This window comes from Cervus canadensis, chromosome 16 (genome assembly GCF_019320065.1).
Source record: "Cervus canadensis isolate Bull #8, Minnesota chromosome 16, ASM1932006v1, whole genome shotgun sequence".
NCBI classification, from domain to species: domain Eukaryota; kingdom Metazoa; phylum Chordata; class Mammalia; order Artiodactyla; family Cervidae; genus Cervus; species Cervus canadensis.
In genome coordinates this window covers 10,799,875-10,823,561 of record NC_057401.1, presented here as the reverse complement: position 1 = coordinate 10,823,561, position 23,687 = coordinate 10,799,875, and the positions used below count along the sequence as shown (strand labels likewise).

Sequence of the window (23,687 nt, the reverse complement as noted above, 5' to 3'; positions counted from 1 at the left end):
ATAAATAAAGCTGTTTAAAGATGTAGCTTTTTACTCCTCAGCTTCGCTTTCTCCACTGAGTATACAAGTCCCCAGATGATTGCTCTTGAGTCGTCTTGCCCATCACTAGTGTGCATCCTTCAGCAGTGACTGTGGTCCCTCCAGCCCCCAGCACCACTTCTTCCAGCTGTGCCGTATGCCTCATTCTACAGAGCAGCTGTGATTCACATCACCCCAGGGTTGAATTGCCTGACCTCTTTTCCAGCTGAAGGATTTACTGGACAGATTGCATATCTTATATTTCTTTCGAGATAGTTCGGTGCCCACAAGTTAAATTAGTAGTATCTTAATCAGGATACTCTGTCAGTACTACGGAGAAACATTCTAAGGATGTTCATGTTATTTTTATGGCTCTTCTTGAGATTGCTAAAACTCTATAATCGCTTGCTATTAAATCAGTCTATACTCTCTTGGGTTAAATTGATACTGATATTGAACAACTCAAATTTTAGGAAATCTGAGGACAGGATTGCATTTCATGTTTCCAAATTGGGATTTTAGGAAGGTTTTACTATGTGCTTCAGCATCCTTAGACAAAACCCTTCTCCACCAGGGCAGAACCCCCATCTCTAGAACGTATTTGCAAATGATGTGTTGGCTGCAGTAGTTTGCCATGGCTGCCGTAACAAAATTCCATGGACTGGGTGGTTTAAAAAACAGAAGTCTGTTTTCTCACCATTCTGGAGGCTCAAAGGCCCAGCTCAGGGCAGGTTTGGCTTCTTCTTGGCTTAGAGGAGGCCGCTTCCTTGCCGTGTCCTCTGTGCATGCACCTGTGGTGTGTCTGTCTAAATTCTTGCCTTTTATAATACCAGTCAAGTTGACTAGGGCTCACTCTAATGGCCCCTTTTATTTAAACACCTCTTTAAAGGCCCTGTCTCCAAATACATTCATATTTGGAGGTGCTGGGAGTTGGGGGGACACAATTCAGCCCACAACAGAGGTACTGTTTTCTGTTGCCCCAAAGTCTGGGAATGTGTTCTGACACCATGGGCAGGGGCAGGGGCCTTCATGCTAAAATGCTTACAGTGTGGGCGACAGTCCTACACAAGGAGAAAATGCTCTATTTGAAATGCCAGGAGCAACCCCTGAGAGAAACACTGCTAATAAATGCTCAAGCATCTTCTGTTTGTCCTCATACTGCTTCCTTTCACGTGTCACATTTAAGTTGCACATTCAGAAAATCGCCCCAAACAATGCATAACATGTCTGATTTTTTTTTTTTTTTTTGCACATTTCTATCATAGATGCCGCCTCCTTGGACTTGGAGATGTTCGATGTGCATGTTTTAGCTGATGCCTTCAAACGCTATCTCCTGGACTTACCAAATCCTGTCATTCCGGTAGCCGTTTTCAGTGAACTGATTTCTTTGGCCTCAGGTATGTTGTCTCTTCTGAGAGTCTCCTTGAACAGATGTGGATGGACTTGTAAACTCAAGTGCTGCAATATAAAGAGAGATTGCTTAGAAAATGTCAGTAGGACTCTGTCCCTCCCCACCCCCCCACCATCAGCACAAACTCCCTCCCTACCAGGGCATCCAGAAGAAGACCCAGGTTCTCATTTGCTTAGGAAGGCCATCCCCATGTTGAATGGCTAATCGTGAACCTTTTGTCGGTTTTTAAGGCTCACTGCATCAGAGAATGCCTCAGAGTGCCAGGTATCATCCCTGGATTCAGGGGACTGGACTGGGACTGAGGGACTGGGGATGTTGGCTTCACCTTCCTCCATTAGAACATGAGTTGAGGGAAGACTCTCCGTTTCAGGAGCTAATGCTCAGTTGAAGTGCTCTGGGGACAGGAAATTGTGGTTCGTAACCTTCAAAGTTAAAACCTGCGATACTTATCTGCTGCTCCTCGGAGTTAGCCAATCACACTCGAAGCTGGCCCACAGCAGGCAGCACACCCAGAACCTCCTGTGGTTCTGCACACCCAGAGTTTCTTGTGTTTCCATTTGACATGAGATTTCAACTTTCTTATAATGCCTTTTCTAATGAGAAGAGCAAACGTACTCTCTGCTGCTCCTGGTGCCTTCATTTTAAACGACTCATCTGTAGCTAGAACAGAAATCTAGGTGTTTAGTCACTGATAGCTACCAACAGGCTCAGCCTTTTCCTTGCTTTTTTTGTTTTCATGCACAGAAGTGCAGAGTTCTGAAGAATACATCCAGCTGTTGAAGAAGCTCATTAGGTCACCCAGCATACCTCATCAGTACTGGCTCACACTGCAGTATTTGCTAAAACATTTCTTCAAGCTCTCTCAAACGTCCAGCAAAAATCTTTTGAATGCAAGAGTACTTTCTGAACTCTTCAGCCCTCTGCTTTTCAGATTCCCAGCAGCAAGGTAAGTGATAGAAGAGAAACCTGGATTTGGGGATGATGAGGGTAGTCCTAAGTTGATGGGTCATTAGGCTTCTTCTAAAGATACTAGTTCACAAATGCATTTGCATACTTCCATCGGACACAGTCACCTGAATGTGCAGAAATGAAAATGAGTTTGCTGTTTAGGGAACAAGGTTTCTAACAGACCTCTCTTTTTTTTTTTTTGTTTTTTGTAGTTCTGAGAATACTGAACACCTCATAAAAATTATAGAAATCTTAATCTCCACCGAATGGAATGAACGCCAGCCTGCACCAGGTAATGCCTTCTGAACTTTTAAAATTTCTTCACTGTTGTTTTTTAGAGCCTGAAAAATAGTGGCTTTCAACCTCCTTTGAAGTAGCATAAGTTTCTCGTGAAATTGAGATCGATAATAACATGTTACTTAATGATTTAAAGAAAAAAAAACCTGGGTGCTGCATATATAATCAGTATTATCCGGCTTTTGAAATTTGTGGATTTTACATGATCTTGGTTTTAGATGAGGGCTGTTGGGAGCACTCCCCCGACCCCTTCAACTTGATGCTTCTGGTTGCTGCATAAATTATGGCGTTCATTTTACTTGTTGACATTTCTGTTTTCCTTCCTAATACTTACAAAGTAGGGAGTTTATAATTACTATATAATTTAAAGTATTTTGGAATGTGTTTTTTTTTTGGAATCAGGTAGGCTAAGAAATGTCTTGTCAAAATAAACATTTTTAGTAATGAAGTATGAAACTAGGGGTCAACTGCAACAAGTTAGAGCAAGCCATACGCTTCTGCGAAAGCAGCTTGGCATTCAATTAGCCTTTTAACAAAGTGGGAAATGTAGGTGGAACTAGCAGTGGATTTCATCTAAACTGATGTATTTTTCTTGTACTGTGGAAAGTCTAAACAACCTTGCTTTGCTGTATACTGGTTAAAAGTGAACTGGTCATATAGAAATAGTGATGAGGGTCCTAGGAGTGAAGTGAGAGGTTTCAGGACCAGTAATATCGCTTGTAGTCTGAGTTTATGTCTTGAATTTAATTAAAACATCATGAATTTGTTGCTTATTACAAGTAACTCATGCAAATTACCAAATTCATCTCTGTATGAGCAAGCAGTGGGAACCCAGTTATCAGTCATACATTGGTACATTATGTTGTGCTTGTGTGTGTGTGTGTGTGTGCATGTGCACACAGATTTTTTTAAGGGTGTTACATAGCCAGGCTTAGTTGTATCTGAATTGTATCTGGGTGGACAGAGAGGGGAAGGCCTCAACTTAAAACCCACCTAAAGGATGGGATGGGTAACCACTCATGACGCAGGTATTGGGCAGGGCTTCTATGGACAGACCCAAAATACGGGATCCACAGGTGAAAGCTGCAGCAGAAACAGTCCATACGGCAAGCCTAAACGTTCCAGATCCCAGCAAGGAGGACATCCTGGATTGTAGGTCCCCTGCATCGGAGAAATCTGTTAACAGGTATGGCCCAGGTGCATAGTCCTGAGGGTTGGCCAAAAGGTTTCATCTGTGTGACTGCTCAGATCACTCGATAACGGTTAGGGAGCTCTGTGATGGTGTTCAGAGGCTGCCTTTGGGCTCAGTACGAAACGATGCAGTGACAGGTTAGAAGTACTCTGGGGCGGGGATGGGCCTGTGTGAACATGGCACTAGAGCTGTTTATAGACCACCCCCTCTAGACTGATCACAAGGGTGGAGAAGAAGAGGACCAGCAAGAACAGGACAGGACCCTGGGTCAAAGCATCAAGCTGCCTCCTTTCACTCCCTCCTGATTCATGTGGAGGTCCATCTCAGAGAAAGGGGGAGGTTCCTAGTCCTCTCAGCACCCCACCCCACTCCAGAGAAGAGGGGAAAACATGGAAGTGAAAAGCCAGACCCGGCTTGATGGAGACCCACCAACGATTTCATTCCATGAGAGTTTTCAAGCATTTGTACTGCACGGGGTATACTAGAATCAGTGATGGAGTTTGATACTTCTGCTTCTGATGTAAACTGGCTAAACATCTTTCTCAGTTTCAGCCTAATTCCACCCAAGAAAAGCTTGCTCTGCAACTGTGTTTCATCACACACTCTCAAGACTGCTTGCTATGTCATGGACCCTCCTTACATCTTTCTGCTAAGAATTTACTGTGCCAATTTCAAGGGTGGATTTGTTCCATCAGCTCTGTTGAAAATGATCGATAAAGCCTTGAACATTTACTCGACTATCCCAGAACTCATGCAGCCTCTCCCCCCTAAATTGCATCCAATTAATTTTTAAACCCGAGTTGCAGGCATTTCCCCATTTGTGTGATATCTCATGTGATTCTGGACATCATATGGAACCTTTGGAATTAACTTGTTGCTTCAGTGCCTCTCACTGGTGAAAACAGACCACCCACCCCAGGACAGTATCTCCTCATCCACACCTTTGTATTCAGGAATGGCTCCAGTGTAGATGATTGGCGGGACACCCCGGGTTAGAAAACTGACTTCTTTGGCCTGGTAGGAACGTGATGTTTTCCTGGAGTCTCCCGTCATCACTCTGACACGTGCTCGTCCCAAGGGGCTGGGAAGAACAGCACTGGCGCACCTCCAGGGAACAGTCATAAATCATTCATTTGCAGTAACTTTATTATCGTGAATAGAAATGAATGCCTGAATGATATTTGGGGGGTGGAGGACAAGCAAGACTGTTATGGGGCAAATAGATACCTTTTCTAGTTGTTACCAGTTAGAACTGGAAATGAAAGGCAGAACAAATGATGTGTGAGGCACCGTGTCATTTCAAATAAGACCCAGCAGCACATAGCATCTCATTAAATTCTAGGTGGGAGGTTGTGTACTGGAAGTATAAAAAGAATTTGAGAGATGTGATTGGTGACTTTTTAGGGTAATTGAATAGACAGAAAAAAACTCATAGGAAAAAACACAGAACTTGAAACGGGCTTTGAAGAATAGGTAACAACTTGAAAGGGGGCAGAAGAAATAGCATTTCATTGAAAGAGTTTCAAAGATTTATTCAAAATAAATTGTAAAGGATAAAAATAACAGCTCGATATTTTTACCAGGTTTGAAAAAGCAGTAAATACTTTAAGTGACAGCATCATCCAAAGTGTCGCTTTAGAGTTGAAAGTATTGTCCAGCTCTTGGCTTGTACCTGAAGGCCATAGAGCTTGATGGTTTCACCTGGGGCCACCCCAGCCAGTGTGAGCCAGGGCTGGGTCTGCAGGGGGTTCCTGGCTCAGGACACGAGCCCACAGCTCTGTCTGCTGCCTGGACTTCCGGAACCTTCCTTGGCAGCAAGGCTGCTGTTAGTGTCCACTGAAAAAGTCCTCTGAAGTTTCCAGCAAGTAATGCATTAAAAATAGGTGATGTTTGCGCCCATGGATCACATAGAGGGAACAGCCCCAATGCAACTGTTACGGCTTTTGAGATCAGGCTCCAGGTTGCTCCATCCTGCTTCATACATCATGCAGTGGAGAGAAGAGGATGAGTCAGATAGATCTGGGTGTTTGAATTCCAATTCTTGCTGCTTCCTTGCTGACTTCATCGCCAAGACCTTCATTCAGCCTTTCCAAACTGTTTTCCAATCTGTGAAATGGGAATAATGCCTCTCTCCTGGGATGGTTATGAGAATTACATGAGGTGAGGAGGACTGAGGCTCGTGACAATATAGTATGTTTTTAGCATCCTCATGTCAGCTCTAGTGTTGGTGAGACCCTGCCAGAGTTGGCCTCGTTCTCAGCTCCATCTCCTCAAGCCACCTCCCTGGTTAGTGCTGTCCAAATCCTAGCAGGCAGTGCTCCCCACTGAAGGCCTGGAGGGGATTTAACACAGATCTGAAAAGGACACTCTCTGGGCAGTCGCTGCCCCGTGGGCGCACTGCTTGGAGGTCTGATGCCCTCGGCTGTGTGTGCAGCTGGGTGAGTGGAGGCGCCTGGATCTCAGGACCAGCCCTCCTCCGCCACCTGGCCCCGGTGCCCTTAACTCAGTGCACACGATGGATCGCCGTACCCAGCAGCCCTGACAGTGCCATCCTCTTCTGTGGCACCCAGGGAGCTTCTCCCCACTGGATGTGCAGGTTTCTGACCCATTCAGTACATTTATGTCCTTACGTCCCTAGTCCTCTTATCTTTAGCCGTTCAGTAGTGTTCTGTCTGTTTCATCTGCTCGGCTACATTTCTCAAGGACAAAGCCTTCTTTTCGGCTCTTCGTAGCGTAGAACTGGGCATAGCATAATGATCCTCCAAATAAAATTTTTAAAAATTCTTTGATAAAGTTCCCTATTGTCGAAGAATTCTTACACACCACCCCATTTAATGCAAGCAGCACACCTGTGAAGTAAGGCTTCTCTCCCATAAGGAGGGAAACTTAGGTTTGAAAGACTAAGCACCCAGTATGTTCTTAGAACTTGGTTGACAGTTTGCTGTTCTCTTTGTTACTAAGAGTCAAAAATGGTTAAAGCGGAGCAGCAGGTTTTCTTGAATCACTTTGTGTTATGTTTACCCTACTTGATCCTTAGGTCACTAAAGCAGATTTCTATAGGGCAACTAAGGTAAAACAGGGGCTATTTAACACAGGGTGCCTTTGAATGAAACCCATTGTAAGTGTATTTACATATTTCAGATTTCACGGATATATTCAGAAATATTAATGTAGCATAATTGAAGTCTAATATTGCACCCTCAAGCCCAGATGGAAAAAAATGGCTTTCTTTCTCCCCCTTGCCCTTCTACACCTGTCAGAGTTAATTTTTAACCGCTGGTGCATTGCAAAACATTTATCCTGAAGAGCCTGATTCATAAATCTTGTTTTAAATGCTCGGGGCTTGGTTTGCAACCAAGACTAAAGCAAGCACTAAGCCAGAGGGAAATGACTTTCAAAGAGTTTTACTTTTCTCTGATTTATTTTTTATTGGGTTTAAAATGTGGTCTGACATTAGAGGCTTGTTTCGAAGGTGAGAAATGAAACCTTGAAAAAACTGTGTGTGTTTAATAGATGGGTAGGAGTAAACAGGCCAGGCGTGCTAGGTTTTGACAAAAAATAGGAAGTTTATTTGTGCTCTGAACAGCAGGAGCATGTCTTGGAGGGTATGGTTCACTTTTACTTTTGTTTTCACAGTGCAGCCTTCTTTGTCCCAAGGGACAGCTGAGAGGGAAATTGTGAAGGGGCTCTTTTTTTTTTTTTCCTGCTGAGCAATGGACACACCTTTTCCGATAGTCTATAGAATGTATAACTTTGGTGCATCTGCAAGCCTGAGTTATGTATAAACTCAACTGGACATTTTTCTTACTGTAGGGTCATTAAGAGCCCTGGATGTGGACTGGAGAGTTGGCATCACCCTGAAAGGCCCTTCTACTCTAAGTTGTCTTAAGTTAAAATTAAGAAAAGAGGCATTAGTTTAACCCTTAAAAGATTTGGGTTCATTTATTTTTTTTCTCACTGCCTTTTTTTTTTTTTTTTCCTTCAAATGGGCTTTTGTTCATAAATTGTGGCCCAGAAAACCATTGAAGAAGCTGTGCAGGTTGAAAGCTGCCTGTGGAGCACTGGCTACTCAATGGCGATTGGCACATTGAGATTCAGCGTTCAGTCTGGAACTTTCACACTATATTAACAATTAAGAAACCTTTTCCGGACTAGCTCACACCTGCTGAGAAGTGCCACATGGCCTATTTTGCCTCTGAAATGAGTTTTACAAAACTCTGAGGAAGGGGAAAGTCGTAAGACTTAGTGTTTTGAAGAATCTAGAAGGCAAAGTTGGTTTTCAATTGAGTAAGTTTTCTATTGTGGAAACCCAGATTTCTGAATTCTCTGGGTTTCAGAAATTAAACGTTTTCTTACAAGAGTTTAGCAGGCATGTGTAAAATATTTCCAAGATTGTTATGACATCTGTGCATTTATTTGTTTTTTCTCAGTGAATCGTATAGATTAAATGACAGTTGGGCAATTATATTTTTGTGTGTGAACTTTTGGACACAGTGGGAGATGAGTGAAATACACAGCAAGTTTTCTCTGGAGCCAAAGTTACTGATTCTGTTCTACCAGCAGAGGGCTCCCTTTTTAAACTAATAAATAGCATGTGTTTTGCAGATTACTAAATTGACTAAAATTGAATGGGAAGAGACTCTTCTCATACTTTGAGTAATTAATAGAACCTGTATGGTAGATGATTGTACATATTGTGAGAAATTTGAAGCAAAGTTTTCAAATCTTTTTTAAGACTTTCTATAAGTAGACAGTGTGCTGTTTCCCAGTGGATAATTTTCTTCTGACACGGGAAACAGACCGTTGGACTAGAGAACATTTTAATCTTAAAAGGTTTTGACATGACACATCCTGTGAATCCAAACAGGTTTGTGTAAGTGACTGACATTTCCAAGATTCCCAAGCTTTAGAAAGACTTTTTTTTTTAAGGTAGGGCAAGATTATGCAACTCAGGATGCAAGGGTATTCTCTGAACTAACCCTATGTCTGTAATCAGCTGGCAGGAACTAGGAAATTCACTTATAGACTAATTTTTCCCCCATTGGAAAAGTAGGTGCTTCATAATCTATCAACTGCACCAAAGCAGAGCTTGTAAAATCACTCTCATTGAGTTTGGCAGCATTTCCCAGATATTGCAATAATTCTGAAGCTGGTTCCTCCCTTGTGGACTCTGGGTCAGCACTTAGATCTTCCTTTATCTTGCATGTGACCTTTGACATTGCATGTCACCTTCTTGTATAGAGTCTAAGGGTATCACAGAATGCATATTTCTTCGAAGATAATTAGAAGGCAGCTTTTTTAAAAAATTAAAAATAGGGAACAAAAAAAAGTCGGTTTTGTTCTAGGTGTGAAGTTTTTTGCATGTGGCTTAAAAGAAATTAACTTCAGTTTCACTTGTTAATTTTTACTTTCTCTGGCAGAGGGAAGTAAAGAGCAGGGCCAGTGGGTGGAGAAAAAGGAGTTTAGGACTAGTGCTATAATCTTATGCAAACCACTTCACTTTGGGTCAGAAGAGTGTGTGTGTGTTGTACCAGGGAATTGCTTGAAGTGATCTCTAAACTTTATTCTGGTTTTCAAGCGAGTGTTCTGGTTTTCAGGGGCGTGTGTGTGTAGTAGGAGGGAATTGCTTGAAGTGATCTCTAAATTTTGTTTTCGTCTTCTAACAAGTGTTCTGGTTTTCAAACGTGTGTGTGTTATAGTAGGAGGGAATTCCTTGAAGTGATCTCTGAATTTTGCTCTGGTTTTCAAGCTAGTGATTCTATGTTTTTACATTGGGTTAAGATTCTTGAGATAACAGTAAAGCCATCTGTGTTGATGTGAGTGAAATTTTTCTTTGGCCAAATAGAAGCCAAGGGTCCCAAGTTTGGTTCCTTGTAACTTTTATCCAGTAAAGAGAAAAACCGTCTAGAATGGGGTGGCATCTCCTTGCCCTCCCACCCTTTGCTCTCTGTAGAGTGTGCATGAGCCTAAAGCATTTTTATGGCCGTTTTAACTGGAGTTGAAATGGACTCCATGCCAATAGCTGCAGAGTAGTTTTTATCTGAGAGTATCTCTAATACTGTGGCACTTCCTGCAGCCACGCCGTCACGCGTCCCCGGGAGCCTCCTCCTGTGGACCAGTTTGCAAGCCTGTTCCCTGCAGGCGGCTCCCCGGGGCTCCCCTGGGACACCTGCGGGGCTCTGTGCTGGCGCGTGGGGGAGGTGGACGCGAGCGCGGCCTTCTGGGCCCTGCTGAGAGGTTCAGGCCTTACAAGCAAGGCTTTGATTCTATTTTCTGCCGAACGAGCTCAGCCACTTCCTGTGTTTGGCAGCGCCTCGCGCCTCGCTGCGCTGCGGCCACTCGAGCCCCTGCGAGCCGCGCTGCCGCCGCAGCCGCTGGAGGACCTATTTTAGGCCCCCTGACAATGGCCTTCTCACTTCCTCGGCGAGGAGGAGGAGGAGGAGGACCCGGGCTGGCACCGGCCACTTGCTAGCCGATGATGACAACTTGGACTTGGGCTCCCCTCCCCCACCTGAAATCCCTAGCTCAGCAAATATTTGAACCTGCCCAAGTTAATCATGAAGCCGCGATCTTTATCTGAGAGGGACGTGCGAGCGCCCCGGCTCCTTCTCTCGCCGGCTCAGCCCGGGTCCCCGGCGGCCGGCCTCTGCACGGGCTGCGGGCGCTGAGCGGCGCTGCCGCGGGGGACGAGTCCCGGGGTCCTGCGCCGCCTGGCAGGAGGAGTCGGTTTGGGGATTTTTTTTTTTTCCATTGTTGGATACAAGCATTTCCAAGGGAAACCGTTGAAATGCATAACCTGCAAAGTAAGTTGCCTTTCATTTGTGCACTGTTGTGCCCCTTGGCTTTTGCACTGTTTTTTGGAGACTCTCTTGGAAGATTCATTTCTATAGTTTGTGTGTGTGTGTGTGTGTGTGTGTGTGTGTGTGTGTGTGTGTGTGTCCCAGGGAGAGGGAGAGATAGTAAGCACTGCATGAGGAGGGCAGATGAGAGATTAGGGGAACCACTCCCCCATTTCCTTGGGCACAGTGTGAGGGAAAGATGGGGCTCCAGTTGGAAATGGGCAGGGAAGATAATTACCAAGTGCTGGTCTGGAAGTTGGGGTCTGGCCAGGCGTGGGAGAGACGTGGACAGTCACCTGTCTCCCTGCCCTCCTCCCGGCTCTGTTTGCCACATGGGCTCCAGCGGCAGGACCGGTTTGCACCAAGGGTGCCCAAAGGCATGGGCTGGGGGAAGCCCTTGGGGCTGTCGCGCTGTCCGTAGCTGCTGGGAGGACTTGGGTCAACGTTTTTATTAAACTCGGAATTTTTTTTTTCCCTGAATCTTTTCTGAGGGCTTATCCTCCCCCCCCGCCCCAACCCCCCCCAACCCCCACCACCACTTTTACCATTTTACCGTTTGTCTTTGCATTTCTGGTTACTTAAAGCTTTAGGCAAAGAGAGCATGTGAGTGAGAGAGAGTGGGAGGGTGTAGGATGCATCTGCCTTCCTCCTCAGTGGGAAAATGAAATAAGCTGGAAGAGGGACACGTGAGCAGTGCTCAGAGGCTGCCTTGCTTTGCTATTTCTATATATTTTATGATTCCAAATTTGACAGAACTTCTAAGAATAAATTTCAAGGGCTTCTGTGTGCTTTAAATTGTCACAGAAATATGTGACAGGCACACGTACGCAGATCACACAGCCCACTATAGTTTTTTAAATTAGCTACATTTACATGGGTGAGGGAAACCTTTTCTCCCTTCCTCCGTGCTCCTTATAGAAGAACTAATATTTAGATTTATAGGGGAGTTGATTTCTTTACATTTAATACTGCTAAGAAGGAATAATAATATTTCTTCCCAAAGTGAGGCATTTGAGATGGAAGGGGAGAAAAAAGTACCCCGTCCAAGTGATTACATCACCCACCCCCTCAAGCAGTATTTAGCACAGTAGATCTGAAGATGGGCTCATCAGTGAGAAATACTTTGCAAAGATAACTCTGCCTGTACTCTGCATTCTGATATATGGCCTGTCTTTTTTTTTTTGGTGGGGGGAGTGCGTTCCATATTCTATAAAGTCTAGCTTCAGCTGCAGTGTTTAATAGAGATTTTTGCCTCTACATTTTCTTTTAATTGTGCTAATGTAGTACATTTGTGACAGTGTATAAGTTCTGAGTGTGCAGTGAATTATGGAGGACTGAAATGAAATTTCCAGAGAGTTCTTGATCCTTCTTGCTCTTAATATATATCGGAGGCATTTTAGGACTGTAAAACATATCTTAAGTATACCATTTGGATGCCTTTGTAAGATTTTTAAACCAAGAAGTGATCAGGCTATCTGTAAACCCAGATGCACTAGGGGGAGGGGGGTAGAAAAAGCTACGTGCTGCTGCATATCAGCTTTTGTCAGCCTGCCAACAGTGGAGCATACCATGCTGCAAGGAGCAATAAAAAGGGAATTAGAAAACTCACGGCTCAAGAAGAACAGTCAGATTAAACACCTTTTTGAAACGAACAGCGTTTACACATTGCAGCTCTGTCAAATGTAGGATCTTCCTGAGGTCGGGGCTGTGTGAAGGCTGGTAGGGAAGAGAAATGATGAAGCAGGAGTGGTCTGGTGACATTTTTGTGACTTGATTGGCTGGGATGTGTGATGTCATAGGTTACAGTGCAGCCCCTTATAGGTTTTAAAATGAATTCCAAGACACCATTACAAAGAAAGCCGGACTCTTTTCTTATAACTGAGCTCAGCCAAGGAAACTCTCGCACAAATGTACAACACTGTTTGGAATATGGAAGACCTGGATTTAGAATATGCTAAGACAGATATAAATTGTGGCACAGACTTGATGTTTTATATAGAAATGGACCCACCAGGTAATACTGCAGTATTCTTTAGAGAACTGGTTAATGTTGTGGCATTTAATTTTTTTGACAACTGCTATAAACAGCTCCTCTTTGGATGTCTGTTTTTATTAATTTGTTCTAATTTAATAAGAATGAGTTTGCTCACAGTGTGAAAATGAAACAAATGGTTTGACTGCCTGTGGAAGCAAGCAGGTCAGGCTGTGTTGGGTAAATGCTTATTCTTAGTTGAATGGATATAAATTGGATTCCAGTTTTTCACCTGTGTCTTTGTTACTTGCGCTCGTTTGCTGTTTGGGTTATATTGTTGTATATCGTTCCTTTATTAAAAGGCTGCATCCTTGGTGCTTCTTTTCTGACAGTGGTTAGGAACAGTGTGGCACTTTGCAGTGATAACACTCGGTACTTTAGAAAGCATGTCAAATGTAGCAGTGATTGCAACTCAGTTCTTGGTGCCCTGAAACTATTCTGAATCAAATGCTGAGACTTTGTCTGCTCTCTCTTAAGATACTGCAGTGAGAGAAGTTAGCTTTCCATTATTGAGTCTCAGGCTTTATAAGATTACCTGCTAGACTCCTGAAATAATTTTTGCTTAAAATGTTAACAGTGGTGCTTTAAAACTTATGACTTAGAATTTAGCAAGATATCCTAGACTTATTTTACTTTCTGTTATTTCAGCCTTCCTCCCAATTAGGAAATTCAGAAATACGGCAGTCTTTATTTGTCACCAATTGATATATGAATACTGATTTGACATTGAGGAAGAGGGGATATGGTTTTTAATCAGTCTTCGCATAATATAGAGCATAGTTATCCAATAGAATATTAACATGAATACTAAAGAGATTGAGGTCACAGAGGAGTCTCTTCAACTGGCATTTGGCAGAACAGTGCCTGAAATACTAAGATTAGAGAAACCCAATTCCTCCTCTTAAAACATATTGCTGTGTAGATGAGCTTTTTTATTACCGCAACGGCATTTGTGGAGGACAGAAAGGAAATTTGTCTTTTATAATTAAATAAGAGGAGGAAATTAAAACTAAGCCATGTGATTCCTCCTGCTACTCTGTTCTTGGTTTCTTACTTTAGATAGATTTGACCAGATATGAAACTTTAATACAACTCAAACCTAAAAGTAGAAGATGTCGTGACTCTGGATTTACTTTGAAATTCATTTATATGGCCAGCCCATTTTATTTTCTAGTCTCTCTTTTTTTTAATTTTAATCTGTAGTCAAAGATTTCTGATTTTTTAAAAAAAAAAGTTTCATGAACTTGTACATTACTGCTGTGTTTCATAGCTAATCTTTTCTACATGAAAATGTTATTTATCTAAAGGAACTTGGGTAGAATTTTAAATGTTTATTTGCAGTTGGGATTGCAAAAACTTTTTCTTTCTCCTCCATCTACAGCACTGCCTCCCAAACCACCAAAACCCACTACTGTAGCCAACAACGGTATGAATAACAATATGTCTTTACAAGATGCTGAATGGTACTGGGGAGATATCTCGAGGTAAGGCTATAGAGACTCCGAGTTTTTCAGCAGAGCTGGGGAGTTTAGATGAAGAGAAAGAAAAGCAAAAGCACCAGCTTGCTAAATTCCATTTTTAGGATATCATCCAACATAAGCATGAAGCATAGTTGGTTCCCTTCCAGAGACGACCATAGAAGTCACTGAGCTCTGGGGAGCTGTGGGTGCTGGATGCCGCAGGAAATTAAATACCCGAGAAGTTTCATTATTGACAGAGATGTCAGGGAGGCAGTAGGGTGAAGCGGCACTGCCTCAAGGCAGAGTGTAAAGTCACTCTCTTTATTAGACAAAAACTCTCAGAATTAACGTTAAACGTAATGAAGTGGCATTTTTAGTCTAAGCTTTTTTTTTTTTTTTTTTTTTTTTTTTGAGGGGAGTAAAGAGGAAACCTTTTGGGGATCATGATTTTCTGTGCTGATTTGTTCAGAGTGACTGGGGTGTTAATTCTGAAAATGCCTTTAAAAAACATGAGAACATCAAATCTTCGAGGTGAGCATTGTCTCATGTCCTTTTCACTTCAGGGAAGAAGTGAATGAAAAACTTCGAGATACAGCTGACGGGACCTTTTTGGTACGAGACGCATCTACTAAAATGCATGGGGATTACACTCTTACACTAAGGTGAGTTGGGGCACGTGGCTAAAATTGGCGTGTTCAAGGTGATAGTAGAATGTACTGGGTTTTTTAAAGAGAATTCTAATGCCATTATTTTTATACTGCATTTGCAGGAAAGGAGGAAATAACAAATTAATCAAAATATTTCACCGAGATGGGAAATATGGCTTCTCTGACCCATTAACCTTCAACTCTGTGGTTGAACTAATAAACCACTACCGGAATGAATCGCTAGCTCAGTATAATCCCAAACTGGATGTGAAATTACTTTATCCAGTATCCAAATACCAACAGGTAATCACATACCCATGTTATAATATTTGTAAAAGATTCTTTTAATGCTTAGAAAATATTTTGAGGCAGATGAATTCCATGTCATTAAACTCAAAAAACTTTCAAACTGTAATTTTGTGATCACAAGTGTATAAAATACTTCAACAATACAATACTGTAACAAAATATCTGATGTGGGAAAATCCTCCAACAGTGGTCATTTAAAAGTACCTTATCAACTGAATTTATTTTTCCCTTTTTCTTCCAATCTCTATAATCCTTCTAGGATCAAGTTGTCAAAGAAGATAATATTGAAGCTGTAGGGAAAAAATTACATGAATATAACACTCAATTTCAAGAAAAAAGTCGGGAATATGATAGATTATATGAAGACTATACCCGAACTTCCCAGGTGAGTTTTCTGTGAAAATCACATTAAAACTATAGAGTTCTTAATTATTAGAATCAAGTGCATGTTATATTCAGCTTCAAAAAAAGACTGTAAAGTGTTTTTTTCTGGCAGTACAGGAGAGAGATCATTTATTTGTGAATCATTGTTGATTATTCTAGTACTTACTTACTATATCTCTAAACCTTTTAAATGAAGCCTGTAAGTGTCAGGCTAATAAATTAAGTTGGTTTGACATAATTGCTGATTGCAGAATTCTCTTTAGTGTAAAAGCTAATAACAACTGGAAGTTCTACAGACTTGCCTAATCTCTGAAATGGGGATTTAACCACGATAGGTAGGTCCTGCTGCAGTGAAAGGTTGAGGCTACATTTACTGCCTTGTTTTCCTAGAGGCTTAATCTCCTCCAGACCATCACATATCTGGGACCGCCAGAGGGAGCAGAAGGATGCCATAAACTGCTGATAAAAGTGGAATGGTTTTTAAAAAAGATGAAAACTGTAGCAAAGTGTCAAGCCATCATCTTCCATAGGCTGGGAAAATTCTCCAAAGGAAATGTGTGCTTCTCTGATACTATTTTAAGGAGTTTTATGAATTAGAGTCCCACCTTGCTAACACAGGACTTACATGTCAGATGTTCCAATCGTCTTCAGTAGTGTCTTTCCATAAGAAATTGTCTGCTGTGAAAGAAATGACCTTGTCTTATTAAAATTTGTGTTGCAGGAAATCCAAATGAAAAGAACAGCTATTGAAGCATTTAATGAAACCATAAAAATATTTGAAGAACAGTGCCAAACCCAGGAGCGGTACAGCAAGGAATACATAGAAAAGTTTAAACGTGAAGGCAATGAGACAGAAATCCAAAGGTTGGTGACCTGGGAGGGTTTCCTTGCCCTTGTGCTTGAGATGACCACAATTCTCTTATGCTGTCTAAAGGTGACCTCTATTTCTGTGAAATGACAGGGAGAGAAAGCATTCTTTACCTGAGGCAAACTGCTGGGAATCAATACTGAAACCTTGGGGGAACTTGCATGATTCTCCAGGTAATTACACATGCATCTCTCTTGCCTACAGGATTATGCATAATTATGAAAAGTTAAAGTCTCGAATCAGTGAAATTGTCGACAGCAGGAGGCGATTGGAAGAGGACTTGAAGAAGCAGGCGGCTGAGTATCGTGAGATTGACAAGCGCATGAACAGCATTAAGCCAGACCTCATTCAGCTAAGAAAGACAAGAGACCAATACTTGATGTATGTACTGGAAGTGGGATCCTGCCCGTGCATGGTAGGTAATTGCGAAAATAAAGGATAGGTTCTGAATGCATTTTCTTTTTAAAACTCTTTTCCAGGTGGTTGACTCAGAAAGGTGTTCGGCAGAAGAAGTTGAATGAGTGGCTGGGCAATGAAAACACGGAAGAGTAAGTAGTTAGTACAGATGGGAGAGGGCAGGGCTGTTTTTTTTCTTTTGAGGAAAATGCATGACTTGCTTTCTGCAGAGCAAGTGAGAAATGGACTATCTTGTAGGAGAAAATACATCAGTCTCATTACCCAGTATTTTAAAAAAGGAAAGTTTAGCAAAGGAGAACATAGATTTATCTGCACCACCTCCCCACCCCCACCCCCTGCATCGGCTGGGGAATAAGTGACACTGTCCATAATGAAGCCCCAGAACCATCTGGAAAATCCCAACATATTTTGGGAACAGTCAGAGTGGAGTTGGGAGGGAGACAACTGCTGTTTAGTATATTTTTAAAGCTCATGTATACCTTTTGTTCCAATTATTTAAAAACTGGCGTTCCTCCTAGTCAGTCAATTTCCTGATCTAAACTGGACAAACAGGATTGTTTAATACCGTCCTCTCTGCCCAGGTAGCTGAGCGGATAGTTGCTGACTTGAAAACAGGAAGAGTCTCACTTGGTGCTGCTAACTTTGTTCAGGGGGTTGAAGGCTCAAGTCGATGAGGAAGCTCAGGCCCGAGGAGCTGGTTGAGGCAGCCCCGTGACCGCCCGCCTGACTCGCTCGGAGGAGAGGCAGGAACTAGGTCGAGGCGATAGGCGGGCTCTGTCTCAGAGGGGCAGGCTGGCGGCCGCCATGTGCACCCCGCTCAGAAGCCTCTTCTTCCTCTTTAGCCAATATTCGCTGGTAGAAGATGATGAGGATTTGCCCCACCATGACGAGAAGACTTGGAATGTTGGAAGCAGCAACCGAAACAAAGCAGAAAACCTGCTGCGGGGGAAGCGGGACGGCACTTTCCTCGTCCGGGAAAGCAGCAAGCAGGGCTGCTACGCCTGCTCGGTGGTGTACGTATCTGCAGCCAGCTATCCGTCTATCCTCAGGGAGGTGTGCCAGCCAGCCAGTCAACCTTGGGGGCAAGGGCTTGAAAAAGTTCTCATTTTCAAGCATTACAATAGTGTAGAAGAGGAAATAAAACCTAATACTGGAATATGTAAGCAGGAGTATCTGTTAGAAAGAAACCTGCTATTCAGGTGGGAAACTGGGGCTCTGGGCGGCAATTCAGCGGCCGTCTCATCACAAGAAGCCTTGTTTTTCTTTCTCATCTTCAAAATGGAAACAGCCATACTTGCTGTTTCGGGGCTTCCGTATAGTTAAAAGCAGAGGAGAGTCACGCGGAAGCACCACCAACAGGTCAAGTCCCCATCAGGGACAGGTTAAAACAGTCAGAGAAAGGGCTCTGCTCACTGTCACTGCCGTCGGTACACCCGAGAGAAGACATTTCCCTCCGAGGGCCGGTTTTCCTTTGTCTGTCGTCATGGTCTGGGGAGTCCCACGAAGGGGGAGAGGTTGGATCACTAACATTATTTCAGAGAAGCGAGCGGCCTGCCCAAGGGAGAGGCGCTCAGGTACTTTTTAGCCTGTCCTCTCCCTCCATGTAAGCAGAGGGCTACTGCTACAGGAAAGGGAAAAGACCTCGAATGGAGACGAGTCACTAGGAGAATTGAGAGTAGATGGAGAGGCAGGAGGACAACTCCAGAGCCGTCGCACAGTGACCACCCAGTGGCTCAGTGAGGCTGGGTGCCCCCCCAGGTCACTCAGCCCCGGAGGAACGCGGGGACAGCCCCGGCAGGCCGGAGCTCAGGCAGCACTGGGTGTCCCTTCTCGTGAGGCGCTTCCCTCAGCTCACGCGGCCCGTGTGCTCTCTCCCCCCACGCAGGGTGGACGGCGAGGTCAAGCACTGCGTCATCAACAAGACGGCCACGGGCTACGGCTTCGCCGAGCCCTACAACCTGTACGGCTCCCTCAAGGAGCTGGTGCTTCACTACCAGCACACGTCCCTTGTGCAGCACAACGACTCCCTCAACGTCACACTAGCCTACCCGGTGTACGCGCAGCAGAGGCGATGAAGGGCCGCCCTGCAGCCTGCTCCTCGCCTTCGACCCCCCGAGGCCTCTGGCAAGCACAGGGCTCCCCTGCAGCCTGACCTGGGAACTGAGCTGCGGACACCCAGCCGCCCGTCTGCAGATGGGACTCGAGCCTCCGACCCCACGGCAGGAGGGGAAGACGCACCGCAGGGCCACGCGCCGGACAGCCGCCGTTCCTCGTCTGGAGTGCTTCGTCAGCCTTCCTTTCTTCCCTCTTTCGGTTTCGGTTTTGGTTGGTGTTTTTTTTTTTTGGTTTAATTTAAAGCCACAACCACACACAAAGAGAAAAAGAAATGCAAAAATCTCTGCGTGCAGGGACAAAGAGGCCTTTAACCATGGTGCTTGTTCGTGCTTTCAGAAGCTTTACCAGCTCGACAGTCGGGACCTTGGAGACCGGAGCAGGGACGGGCTGAAGAGCCCTAGCCTGGGGTCGCTCGGTCCAGCCTGGGTGTTGCCGTGCACGGCGGCCCCAGACACACTGCACTGTGGATTATTTCATTTTCTAACGAAATGAACCGATATGTAGCAGAAAGGCACTTCCGCTCGCAGGGAACACGTGAGGGAACGTCTGCTCCGTGCGTTGAGAGGAAATTCTGTTGTAGCAGAGTGCCAGAAAGTGTTTTGTTGACATTCTCAAACCAAGAAGATCCACCAACAGAGAAATGGAGCTTCGAAAACAGGACTTCAAAATGACATTTAGTATATAAAATATGTACATACTATTGGATGACTAACTATCAAATAGATGGATTTGTATCAATACCAAATAGCATCTGTTTTGTTGTGCTGAAGGCTAAATTCACAGTGCTATGCAATTCTTAATTTTCATTGTTGTTATCTGTTTTAAATGTACCTTCAGAATAAGCTTCCTCTGCCCCAGTTTTTGTTGCTTGAAAATACTGTCCCTGATTTTTTTTTTGTTAATATTCATTTTGTTACTCATTTCTTTTTTTTTTTTTTTAAGAAATGTACAGGATGCCAGTTTAAAAAAAATGGCTTCAGAATTAAAACTATGAAATATTTTACAGTCTTTCTTGTACAGAGTACTTGGCTGTTAGCCCAAGGTTAAAAAGTTCATAACAGATTTTTTTTTTTTGGACTAAATGTTTTGTTGGGCAGTGCCTGATAAGCTTCAAAGCTGCTTTATTCAATAAAAAAAAAAAAAGATATATGAATATGACAAAGTATCGCTGAGTTCAACAATGTTGTTTCAAGACTTAAGATACGGTACCTGGCAATGTTTGTTTCGTAAAGAATTGTGAACTTCTTGAATCTAGGGAGGGGGATGTAGCAAAGGGTTGTACAAGCGGGGTGGGGGCGGGTTGGCGAGATGGCATGCACTTTCTCTTTCTTGTGATTACAGAGAAGTGGATCACTGCAAAGTGAACCCTCTTCCCACTTTGATCTGCTACTTACTATGCCCTCATGACAATTACAAACCTATTGGAACGCTAGTTCTTAGGAAGGCAGGCAGGGTCTTCAAGCAGTGCTTATCCTTGTTGGAAACACTGATTTCAAAATATCATTGCTGCATTTAGAAAACCTGTCTCTCTTTAACATCAGACAACCCATTAACAACCAGACAACATCCATTTTAAGAAAAAAGCATGACCTGCCTGAAAAAGATATTTTTATCCGGATATCTGCTATTTTCCTAGCTTTCCATTCAACTTAGATCAGAAAGCCCACATGGTCATCATCGTTCCTGCCCCAATTGTGGGGAGCTTATTGAAGTCATGGCTGTTGTAGGAATCATAGTAACAGTCCTCATTCACCCAAATAATTGTATGTGTTATACTTCATTGTGGGGAAGAGGGAGGAATTGTTAGAGTATTCTTTCCAACTTAAGGCAAGAGCAAGAGGCCTCTATCCCCCACTTATGTATGTAAAAGCCTTTCAGTTTAGTGGGAACTGTGCCTACACTGGAAGGAATAAAGGGGAGATTAAAATGGAATCTTACAACTTCAGTTCTTCTTGCTCAATGTTAGATTCTCCACAGCTTTGTTTCTCTTTCCTTCCAACTACTGGGGTAAGGGGTTTTGTTTTGTTTTTAATGTTCCTTTGAAAGGATCAGTCCAGCAGCTGACTTAACTGTAGAATGTTGGTTTTTTTTTTTTTTTCTTTTTACATGAAGCTACTCATATCAAGAGCAATAGTCAGTCTTACAGCCAGACTGTCAATCCTCAAACTTGACTGTACTGACCTGACCATCTCCCTTTCATCTCCAGACCATTGATGATTCCCCTAGTTTCTTCTATGAGTGTCTGCTTTACAACTAACCTTCCATGTCATACAGAAGCCCAACCATTAGTTAACAGTAGTTTATCAACTAGGTTTATTGCTTTTTTGATAGCACATCCATGTATATTATTAAGTAACTTTCATTTAATTTCTAAAATATCTGAGATGGAGTATTTTGTGAAAAAGCTACCATTCTGTTCACAGTTTTGCTTCAACACTTTGCAAGATGGCACGGTATTAGGCACTTGCCTCATATCTACATCTCATGAGCATAAATGCAGTAGATTTTTCTTTGAACAGCAAAGGCAGAATTCATGATTTCCTATCACAGTGAGTCACACCTTAACCTAGGATGCCTCTGCCCGACGCCTTATTGATCGTGTATAGCACGCCATCACATCTGTCTTTGTAGATGTTTGACCAGCAGGGATCTTTGAGTCCAACCATTCATCTTACAACACTGAGTGGCTTATGAGTATAAATGGATACAGCAGAGGCATTCCTGATACATGCTTGCATCCATGCGTTGACTTTCCCCACCCAGTGTAGCATCCTGAAGGTAAAGGACAGAAGCTGAGCTGCAGAGAGGCTGTGATGGGGCTGTAGAAGGGGGAGCACTGCGACCTGACATTGCACACCAGGGAAAAATCACAACCACGTGGAAAAGGCAAAAAACTTGTTTTTGCAACATCTGACAACTTCATGGCCCTTGATATATGTATATATGTATATGTGCATGGACTGTTTCGAGTACACCTTTCGGCCAAAACAGATCCACAGTCGTTGAGTTCAAGTACATAAAGAGACAATGTCTAGTACAGTTCTTGTATATGTGTATGGGGTTTTTTTCTTTGAAGTTGTTTTGTCTTACAAAGGTGAAAATTGTTTGCAAGTGGAGTGAGAAGTTCATAATTCTTTGGCTTTTTTCTGTTGTTTAAAAGTTACTCCTTTTGGGTAGCTGGTCTACGTGACTCACTGAACTTGGAAATCCTCGTTTTCAGTGTCTCAAGTCAAATGTGTTTATGTGAGCTGTCACTGTGGGGAACCAATTGCTTTGTCATATAGCTGGTTATGAACTAGTAACGTGTTGGGGAAGTCCTACTGATGTTCCTTGTTGGGAGAAAAATTCTGCTGGTTCTAACAACTGTGCTTCTGCTATGCATGGTATCCAAGTCAGTTGGAAAGCAGACCCTGAAATTTGAGTTTAGGGTCATTTAAGAAAGGGGCAGTTTATAGCACAATGCCTCACATGAGACAAAGTTCTGAAATGCCAAATTCTTATTTTTTAGAAATCTAGTTAAATCACTAGTATAAATGACTAGTATGAACAGAATTGGGTTCATTGGAAACACTAACCAACTTAACATTGAGCTTGTCTCCATGAGAGAGCATTAGCTGCCCAGGATGCTGCTATTTAAAAAAAAAAAAAAAAAAGGCAAAATAAAAATAGCTCATTTATACGTGTGTATTTTTTAAAGCTACGATCTGTTCGGTGTTTTTACAAATCTGTTTCTATGACATTGTTAAAATAACGTTGGTCTTTTGACGAGAGGGAGGATGTCATGGTCAGTTGTAATTTTGCCTTTACAAGGCACCTGGGGCGGGGGGCGGGGGGACTGTGCCTCCTTGACATTTGTTCAAGCTATAGGTTCAATGGAGCTATGTCTTGTTGTTTTAAGTTGCTTTAATGCATTGTATTAGGTCTTCAAACAGAATAAAGGTTGTTTTGAAACTGAAGTCATGGTTTGAAATTTCAACAATCACCAAAGAAATTGTTAAACTCTCTTTGCTCTTTCCGTTAATAATGTTGCTTCTCTTTCTGTAGTCCCCCACCCATCCCCTGTCACCATCATTATATTATGTCATCTTTGTCCAGGGAGAAAAACAGGAGTGGTCACATGAATGATGGGTCAGTGTCATTTATGTCATTTCACTATATCCTTAATGATGGAAAGAAAGAGCTCTAGGTAATATCATTTCAAGGCACTGCTCTTAGTCTAAGAAAACGTAATCACTGTCTGTCAGTCCCTCCCATTCACTGTCCATCTCCAAAGCTTCAGAATCGTTCTCTAAAAACTGGTTGGTGAAAGTAACCTCTTTGTCCGTCTGTTCTACGGGCTGCATATCTGGGCCAGCCGCAGCACAGGGGTCCTGTGAGGACAGCAGCACGCAAAGGTGATAGGGACCTCTAGACAGGCAACAAAGGTTCGCTCCAGATCCGGCTTTCACATTATAATGTGCTATAGCATCTAGTCAATATACGTAAACCATTCTTAATCTAAGATAACGTTCCCACTTGTTTTGCTTGCTGGCTGAAGTTATAATGAGGTCATTCTGCATGCACCTGGCACTCAACGCCTCAGCGCTGTGAGGGTCCCAGACATGCAGGCATGGTCTGGTGACAGCGATGAGGAGGGCACACTGTCATTACAGTCATGGCAACAATGACTGATACACCAAGGATGGCAGTAACTCGTGGATCCATTTCCTGCTCTGGTCTGTCTTACAGAGAACTCTATACCCAGAATCTC

At 43.1% G+C, this 23,687-nt stretch overlaps 1 protein-coding gene across 3 annotated transcripts in view; it reads left to right on the top strand.

Moving 5' to 3' along the window:
* The window catches only part of PIK3R1 (phosphoinositide-3-kinase regulatory subunit 1), a 92,165-nt gene extending 69,272 nt beyond the window's left edge, over positions 1–22,893 (top strand). The window contains exons 5-16 of one of the 3 annotated variants that reach the window (XM_043489234.1): positions 1,284–1,415; positions 2,174–2,375; positions 2,590–2,669; positions 14,119–14,221; positions 14,761–14,859; positions 14,967–15,147; positions 15,413–15,538; positions 16,259–16,401; positions 16,610–16,786; positions 16,885–16,953; positions 17,665–17,835; positions 18,708–22,893. In XM_043489234.1, coding sequence (XP_043345169.1) covers positions 1,284–1,415; positions 2,174–2,375; positions 2,590–2,669; positions 14,119–14,221; positions 14,761–14,859; positions 14,967–15,147; positions 15,413–15,538; positions 16,259–16,401; positions 16,610–16,786; positions 16,885–16,953; positions 17,665–17,835; positions 18,708–18,897 — 1,673 coding nt within the window. In that variant the 3' untranslated portion in view covers positions 18,898–22,893. Of the gene's footprint in view, positions 1–1,283; positions 1,416–2,173; positions 2,376–2,589; positions 2,670–10,031; positions 10,670–11,812; positions 12,720–14,118; positions 14,222–14,760; positions 14,860–14,966; positions 15,148–15,412; positions 15,539–16,258; positions 16,402–16,609; positions 16,787–16,884; positions 16,954–17,664; positions 17,836–18,707 lie in introns of those variants that run through there. The other 2 variants (XM_043489237.1, XM_043489235.1) reach the window with 2 other exon arrangements.
* Positions 22,894–23,687: the final 794 nt, after the last annotated feature.